At 39.8% G+C, this 8,383-nt stretch overlaps 1 protein-coding gene across 2 annotated transcripts in view; it reads left to right on the top strand.

The window, feature by feature from the left end:
• Positions 1-370: 370 nt before the first annotated feature.
• LOC136097299 (pinopsin-like) overlaps positions 371-8,383 on the top strand; it is a 92,076-nt gene continuing 84,063 nt past the window's right edge. Inside the window, exons 1-2 of one of the 2 annotated variants that reach the window (XM_071807893.1) lie at positions 371-544; positions 5,654-6,426. In XM_071807893.1, the coding sequence (XP_071663994.1) occupies positions 6,090-6,426 (337 nt within the window). In that variant the 5' untranslated portion in view covers positions 371-544; positions 5,654-6,089. Of the gene's footprint in view, positions 545-668; positions 846-5,653; positions 6,427-8,383 lie in introns of those variants that run through there. The other variant, XM_065829554.2, reaches the window with a different exon arrangement.

Raw genomic sequence — 8,383 nt, 5'->3', positions numbered from 1 at the left:
ATATTTTCAGATGGTATTCCTGATCTACTGCTGAACAGGTATTTATACTTACTTGCTTCCAAAAGTAAATCTTTTATAGCAATCAGAGTGCAGTGAGTGCACAACACAACCTTTCTGTGCAGGCGTGCCCCACGACCAGAAATGCCCTGGCAGACCCTGCAGGAAGCGCAGTGGGCACACAGCCCTGAAACAGGGAAAGAAGGGCAGTCGGGGGAACTCCCAAAATGCGGGGCGCTGAGTGTCCCCATAGAGTCTCCTTCCTCTTGTGCCCGCTGGGCGAAGGCGCGGGGGGGGAACGACACTGTAGCACCACCCCAGCGCGGGCGGAGCGCAGCGGCTCCGGGGGCTGCGCGGGGAACGCGGAGGTGGGAGCAGCGCAAGCCGGGCCTCGGCATTACTTCTATTTTTCTGGTTTTTAATTTGTTTTAAAAATCAGTTTATTCCCTCCGCTCTCCCGAAGTTGAATGTCTTCTCAGCCCGCCTGGGAGAAGAGAAGGAGAAGGGAGCGGGAGAGGAGACCCCCACAGCATCCATCCTGCGGAAAGTAAGCGCCCTGCCGACAGGCAGCCCGTGGAGCCGCGGCTCCGCAAGCGCGGAGGGGAGGGCGCGGGCAATCCGCGGGAGTGGGGAGGCGGGGCCCACGGGGCGGGGATTTTTGCGGTCCGGGTGGAGTCCGCTCCGCGCTGTCACCGGGCATCACGCTCCGCGGTGGCGGAGCCCGACCAGGTGGGCGACCCGGCGGGTACCGAAGCCAGGTGTCAGGCACATACATCGCCGCTCCGGACGCCTCTACAGGAGACTTTAGGTGTCTTTTTACCTTGGGCTGCCGTGGATGATAGATGCAGGTGGGTTTGTCTTCCGGTTTTCTGTTCTGTTCCCCCTCACAAATAAGTGTAAAAAAGTTTATGAAGGAGAAATCATGAAATGAGATTGGCTGAAGAAGCTTTGGCTTGATGCGATGGTAAAAGGCTTGGGCAGATCCGGGGTGCTGAGGAGATGCTTTTCTGTTCCCTCTGCTCCAGCCATCCCGGCTGAGGCCCCGAGAGATGCTTCTCATCACTTCAGTGCAGCCCAGGAATGGGTCTGTCTCTTTCACTGTTAGCACAGACATTTTTGTGAAAAAAAAAAAAAAAAAAAACAAACAACCCTCTTCGTATGTAGGAGAGGTTGCCTTAACTTTTAAAATACTAAATAAAAGTAGCTTATATTTCAAAAACAATGAGTCAAGGTTTTGTCATGCTGTTTTACCACACTGTTAAAATTTTCCTTCGAGTAAATAGTATGTCTATCAAATGTGGTGGACTTCTTAGCATGTATTCTGCACTTACGTTGTTCTTGTTTTCATCTCCATCTTTTTCATGAATTCCTAAAAGTAAGTCTGTAGGTCTGCATGCAAGAGGTTTCCCACAGATAGCAGGTTTTGGGAGCTGGGAGATACCATAACATTTGGATCAGAGAGCCTCTTGTCTTCAAGATCACCTTTAAAGACTTACCTCTGTGTTTCTTGACTCAGTGTGATTTAGGGCATGGAAAAAATAGTCCAGAACAGACAAGAATTTTGTTTCAGTGTTCTGAAGTCCCACACAGTCCCCCTTCTTTCAGCTGTGTTTGAAATAATTATTTCAGGTGATACCTCTGTTTGTGGATGTTTCCTGTTAAAAATAATTCAGTTTCTCATCTGGAAGAAAGGTTTAGTGTATAACAACTTATAAATATAGTATTCCTAACATCATTCTGGCATCAGGTCTTCATAAAATTTCATCTGGGATTGTCTTTGAAATGTTATGTGTTTTGTTTTTTGTTTTTTTTTTTTTTTTTAATTATTTTAACTTTTCCGTAGAAAGATCGGTTTCTAATTGAAGGAAAATCACTACTTGAGAATTGCTTTCACTGTGAACTGAACAACAGGTAGATTAAGGCTGTGTGGATGTGTACATATAAGGAGTTTTTTATAGCTCCTCTATATCACAAGAGAATAACGTAAAAGTAGTGTAAGAGAGTAACGTAAGGTTTTTAGCAATATTATTTTGAAGTTGGGTTTTATTTATGTTATACAATTTAATCAGCTATTAAATATTTAAAGTGAATTAAGCATAATCTTTGGCATGCTGCACAAAATTGAAAGGGAAGATGGTAAATAATGTGCTAATTAGAAATAATGAATGGGTTCATTTAAGAAAAAAAATCTGAATCTCTTAGAGCTAATAAGTTCAATAAGTTGGTACTTTTTTGGTTCAAAGTGAGGAAGAAAAACCAGCTTCACTGGTGTAGGACACTGCTCAAACGAATGTGTGGTGGCAAGTGCAGAAAGAAGCTTTACACTCTCAGTATAAATGCTCGTGTTCCCAGAAGCTGATGTAACATCATTTGAAAACTTTTTTCCAGCAGACTGATCAAACAAAAGTGCAAGCAGTGATGGGTGTCTGTTTTGCTATATCTTTAGATTGCTACTGTCAGAACCAGTTAACTGATGAAGTATTTAATAACTGGTGACGTGAAATGAACTTTTGGCCTGTTTCACCTGGCCATATGTTTCATATTACTTTGGGTATGTTTTCCATTCCACATCAATTCAAACAAATTCAAGAAGACAAACTGGATGTTCATTTATTTGTTCTGAATGCAATTGGAAGTTTCAGGTTTTTTTTCTTAATATTTTTTTGAGAAATTTTGGCAGAATTTGATATGGTTGGGTCCTGCAAGTTCCTGAGGTTGCTAGAAATTAGGGTTCAAAATGCCCTACTAGATCATGGAGAATGGAGAGTGCAGTCACCTGTAAGAAATGGTTGTCTGAGTTGTAAAGTAACCTCTATTAAACCAAGCCACATGTCTGGAGAAAAAAAATGTCAAATGAACTTTCAAGCACACAAGCCAATCTTCAGGTGTTTTTCAGTAATAATGTGTATTATTGAGTTAAATTCTAGCATTAAGTAATAACTAGACCCATTCTTCAAGGGACTTGTATGGGAGTTCAGTGGCTTTATTGAAATCTGAATTTAGCTTGTAGTTCATCCAAAGGTGTAAAAAACTTAGCACTTTATGCTGGTAAGAGAGTTAGTCCTACGCAATGTATATCTTCAGATATTTTCCTCTTCAGACCCATGTCTCAAGTTCACCCCAAGCTTTTGGAAGCACATCTTCTTGTGTCCTCTTTGTCATCTTTCAGTTTCAATTGGCTGCATGGCTTGACCTTCACAGTGCGCCTATTAACTTTTAAAAATTTATCTCACACTGAATTGCCAGGGTCTGCTCCTTGTGCCCAGGTATTAAGGCATCCTGTCGTGGCACACCAGGGCCAGAACTTGCCCTGCTGAAGCTGGATGGGTTGTGATCTGCAGAGACATTACCTGGGCACTGGGCTATGCCTGCACACCTGGTGTTAGACAGCTAAATTTTAGTCAGCTGAATCCCACCCAGTCAATAAATGTCCTTTTACAAGCACTGTAAAAATGAACAGTCAATGTCTTTAGCAATGCAGGATGGATGTGACTGTGTATAAAAGATTTACATTTTATTATTTATATTTTTGAGTTTAATACATACATACATACATATATATATATATATATATGTATTAGCCATATTTGGTAAGGGAATCATAACATTTGGCTTTGTCTAGCACCATGACTGTGGTGCGTTAACGATAATACTGTTCTGGGATATTTCAAACCCTTTGCCCGTGATTATTTTGGTAAGGTTAATTCCCACATAGCAACATTTATGATGGCATACTATAATCTTTGCTACAGATTATCTAGGTGTAACCAGTTCAGCTTGGAAAAAAAAAAATACATCTGTAACTAAAGTTAATCTGCATGTAAATCAGATTTAAGTCTCTTCAGATTTTGAAGCCAGATTCTGCAATATGCTTTGAAAAAGAGATGAGCAGATAGGACTGATTTCAGTTGCATTCCTCAATAAACAGTCGTGCAAACAGAGTACACAAAATTGTCTTTGTGATGGTGAAAATAGATTAGGGTATAAGGGTATAAGCAGAATTATTAAAAATATCTACCAATGATTACTTATTGAGTTTATTTTACTGTACATATTTTTCCTGTGAATTCTTCCTTCTAAAACTCTCCTTCAGCACAATGCGATCGTGCTTTTTCTCCTACCAAAAAAAGGTGCAACTGTTTGCCTTTTCAGTCATACAGTTAGTGACAGAGAAACATAGAGAGTCATATTTTTTAATCAGTTGTTCTTTCATATGTGTTTTGTTCTACTAGATTTTAACTTTTTAAAATTTCAAGTATATTGACAGTCCCAGTTAGTTTCCTTGTATAGCCTGCAACCAGAATTGTTTAAGGGATAATTCTTTTTTAATTATTTTTTTTTTCTTTTCAAAATGGTAGAAAGATTTCAAATGTTCTTTCTCTTAGATATGCCACCTAAGACTCTTACCATGTACCTGCTAAATGAGGGAAAAAAGCAAAAAGCATCAGTGATTCAGGTTGTCAGTGACCAAACAGTATAAGGTCTGTGAAGTGTGCATAATTTACTCATCAGAAGAGAAAGGAAAGATGGACCGTATACATTTGAGTTCAAAATCACTGCAGTAATGAGACATTTTTAGTACAGAGAATTCGTTAGAGTAGGAAGACAATAAGAAGAAATGCTTGCTATAGTTGTTAACCATGACAAGAAGATATGATGAAAGAAAAAAATCCACCAATCTCTGCATCTTTGGTAAACTCTGAACTCTCATTCTTTCCAGATGGTTAATGCATCTTTTCATACAATGCAATTTCCAAAAAGCAGTGATTAGAAGTAATACAGAAGATGCTGCATATGAAACACATGTAATTGTTCTAGGAGTACATGACTTCTGGAAAAAAGTTTTCATAAAAGTTTTTTTTTTTTTTTCTTTAGGTTAGCAAACATTTTGAATCAAGGAGTGGAAATTCCTACATTTTTATATCAATCTCCATTTTAATAGAAATATCTGTGCAGAATTTGCCTGCAACCATGCAGAAGGCTGGCTAAGCAGTTATCTATCCACATTAAGCACTCTCCTATTGCTTCACAACATACACACACACAGTGTCTTCACTGCATCTGAATATACAAATTCATGTCTGTGATAGGAGAGAGATGTGAGTCTTTGGGTGTTTGGCTGCTTTATAAATAATGAAGGAGAACATCTGTCCACTGGTAAATGTGGGAGAAGTAAAACTGATATTGCAGCTCTACCAACCTTTGCGAGCACAAGAGCTTCAGAGGTTGTGCTTGAAATTATTATTTCTGACTAAAGAAATACTTTTTCCTCCTCTGAAAGTTGTCATCGCTTTAATTCAGCTCTAATCAAGACCAAAGCTTCACTCGGCGTAGATTGACTTAATATAGAAGACAATACATTTTTTCCTGTAAAAGATATGTCTTACCATTCATTCCCTCACCTGAGGAACTTTACCAATAAGTTGTAGCCTTCTCCAGCTGAAACTGTGAGCTGGGGAAAAAATGTTTAGAATAGCCAAGCAAATGTCAACTAGCTGATTTTTCTATTGAAAATCACAGAGAAAACTGAAAAGACTGAGAAATATTTGTTGCGGTTCAAAAAGGAAGGAACTGTTATTAAATTATGTACCTACTTCAGTCTTGTTATGGAGATGTTTGTTTTATTGTTACCGTTTGTTTTCTTCTCTGTTTTCAGAAAGACACTCGTCAGAAGAAACAGCAGTAGCTTCCCTTTGGTAGAAGAGCTGCGCATTTGCTCTGAAGGAAAAGACCATGCTCAAGTACTTTATAAAGATACCTTCCATTCTGAGCCTCAAAAAGATCATCTAGCATGATCCTGAGTTTAAATAACAAAGATGAATTTGAGGTGATTGATTGGTTGTTTCTGCTCCTCTGGAGTTACATGCAGAGCTGACCACTGGACAGGCACAGTGCAGGGCAACACTCTGGTGCTGCTATACAGTATTTCCGATCTGTGTAACCAGCCATGACGTATCTCAGCTGAGTGAAGATCACAAGAATCCTGAGATGATTTGACCTGTAATGGAGGGACACTTTTGGAAAACTGCTGGAGGACTTCAGCACAGGGCACATGGCATCTCTGCCCTAACCTAGCTGTGTCAAGGTCTGAAATGAATCACACTTGGACACACAACCTGAGCTTTGGTGCACCTACAGATCCTGTTGTGCCAAGGGCTGGACTCTCAAGAAATGGGCACACAGTAGTGGCTGTTTTTCTTGGATTTATCTTGTTTTTTGGTTTCTTGAATAACTTGATTGTCCTCATCCTCTTCTGCAAGTTTAAAACCCTGCGTAACCCAGTCAACATGCTACTCCTGAACATCAGTATCAGCGACATGTTAGTGTGTATCTCAGGCACTAGCCTCAGTTTTGCATCTAACATCCATGGCAAATGGATTGGAGGGGAGCATGGTTGTATGTGGTATGGCTTTGTCAATTCCTGCTTTGGTAAGAATTCAGTGGTAATTTTCTTATCTTGTTAACACTTACGTGAAAGCAACTTGATGAGCCAGCTGATTGCTGCTCAATGGTTAATAGGAGGATATTGTGACTGCCTTGTTATGGTCAAACACAAGTGAAATGTATGGTTTAAAACATTTTCACATAAGATTTTATGAAAGAATAGTACAGATCTGATAAATATTTCCTAATGTATCCCATTTTTTGAAATTATTTGTTTCTAAAAGCTACCAATGGCATCCAGAAAGAGTCAAGCCACTGGAAGGAGTTCGAGTAAGTGTATAAACATATGTAATACTTCCCAGTTTTTCAGGAAAATCTGTGCCAACACTGAACTACAGGCTTCTCAGTTCTGCTTTTGTCATGAACGAGCCCCTCTGAAAGTATTCCTTTTACGATTTGTAGTTATCTATTAGTCTATAGTGTGAATTCTCTCATGTCCCAGCTAATGACACTCTTCATCATTTGATGCTTTCTGTTCTTCCCCAAAGCAAAATCTTTACGTTAAAATTACATACTTGCAGATTCAATAGCAAATTAAGTCATAGGAATGGATTTGTTGCAAATCAACAAAGTGTGCATCAAAGCCACAGTAAAACAGTGTTCAGCATTCTTCTCCTCTCCAGACAAAGGTTTTCCTGCAATCACATTTTGCACTGCTAGATTTAAGTTTTTTTGACTGGAAATTATTTAAATAATTAGAAAAGGAAAAAGGAAAAAGGACAATCAGGGGAAAGGAAAAAGGCCGGTCAGAAGACAGCCTTCATCCCTCCAAGGTGACCCAGCGCGTTAAGAATTACATCACCAAGCAGTGACCCTTTCTGTATTTATCCCTACATTTGAAAAAAGGTCTGCTAAATGTGGATGCACATCTAGATGTGATCATTATCTCACCCAGACTAGGAGACCTCAGCAAGCTCCTGCTTGCTGTATGTCCTTGCTTTGGTGCCTCCAGGCCACCAGGAGAGGAGTGAGAACATCCCTGGGTCTTCTTGCAGCCTGGAGTTGCTGTGTGTCTCGTGCAGGTGCTTTGGCATGAGAAGTGGTTCTGCAGCCCTTGATCTAGAATCAGGCTGTGGATCCAAACCCACATTTTCTACTTGAAATATAAGCTTGCGATATTTCCAGGGGTGCCCTTGCCTTCCTCAAATGTGTGCTCCACTAATGATAGCTATCTCCGCCTGACAGCTTCCCCTGGGAAACTGCCCAAAGTGAGCTCTCAGGAGTTAGCAGTGTTGTACAACATAAAAGCACTGACCTCGGCCACCTGAAAATAGGCTCCATTATCAAAAATGATGTTTTTGGTTTGGTCTGTGTGGAACCGAATGACATGTCATCTTCTTCCATGTTTCATTCCCATTTTTACGAATTTTAAGAACTCCGATATTGCAGTATCTAGTCTTCTCATAGATGAAAAGGTTAGGACTGATTTTGAGTTTTTTTAATCTTTTGGTTTTAGCCTCTTTTTAATTATTTAGAGGTGGGATGGGAAAATAACATTTGAAGAGAGGGGTGGTAAAAAGTATGTGTTCAAGGGATTAGAGAAAAAGCATGTTGAAGGTGCTCTTTGAGTCTGCTCTCTTCTGTCAGGACACCAGTGTGTTACCTTCCTAGTAGCTGTGGAATTAAACCAGCAAAAGGGTAAGTTACGTTTCTCCTGAGGTGATTTGCTTATGGAATAATTCTTCTAATTCAAATCTTCTGTATAAAACAGCTGGATGGCAAGAGTGCAGGTTTCTGTGTTATAGTGATGCCGCTGTTCATGTGAGAGTTTCTGGTATAATTATTAAAATTCTTGAATTTTACTTTATTTATTAAAATTATTAATTTCTAATCAATTCTTAAAATTGATTAGATCATCAAGGGACAAACAAGCAAACAAAACCACAAACCCCAGAATGTTGAAGGTGACTTCAGCTCCTCTGAGTGCTGTTGGTGTTGTCAG

This window comes from Patagioenas fasciata, chromosome 1 (genome assembly GCF_037038585.1).
Source record: "Patagioenas fasciata isolate bPatFas1 chromosome 1, bPatFas1.hap1, whole genome shotgun sequence".
Taxonomy (NCBI): Eukaryota; Metazoa; Chordata; class Aves; order Columbiformes; family Columbidae; genus Patagioenas; species Patagioenas fasciata.
Note: the sequence above shows the minus strand (reverse complement) of the source record. Positions and strands in the feature narration are given on the sequence as shown.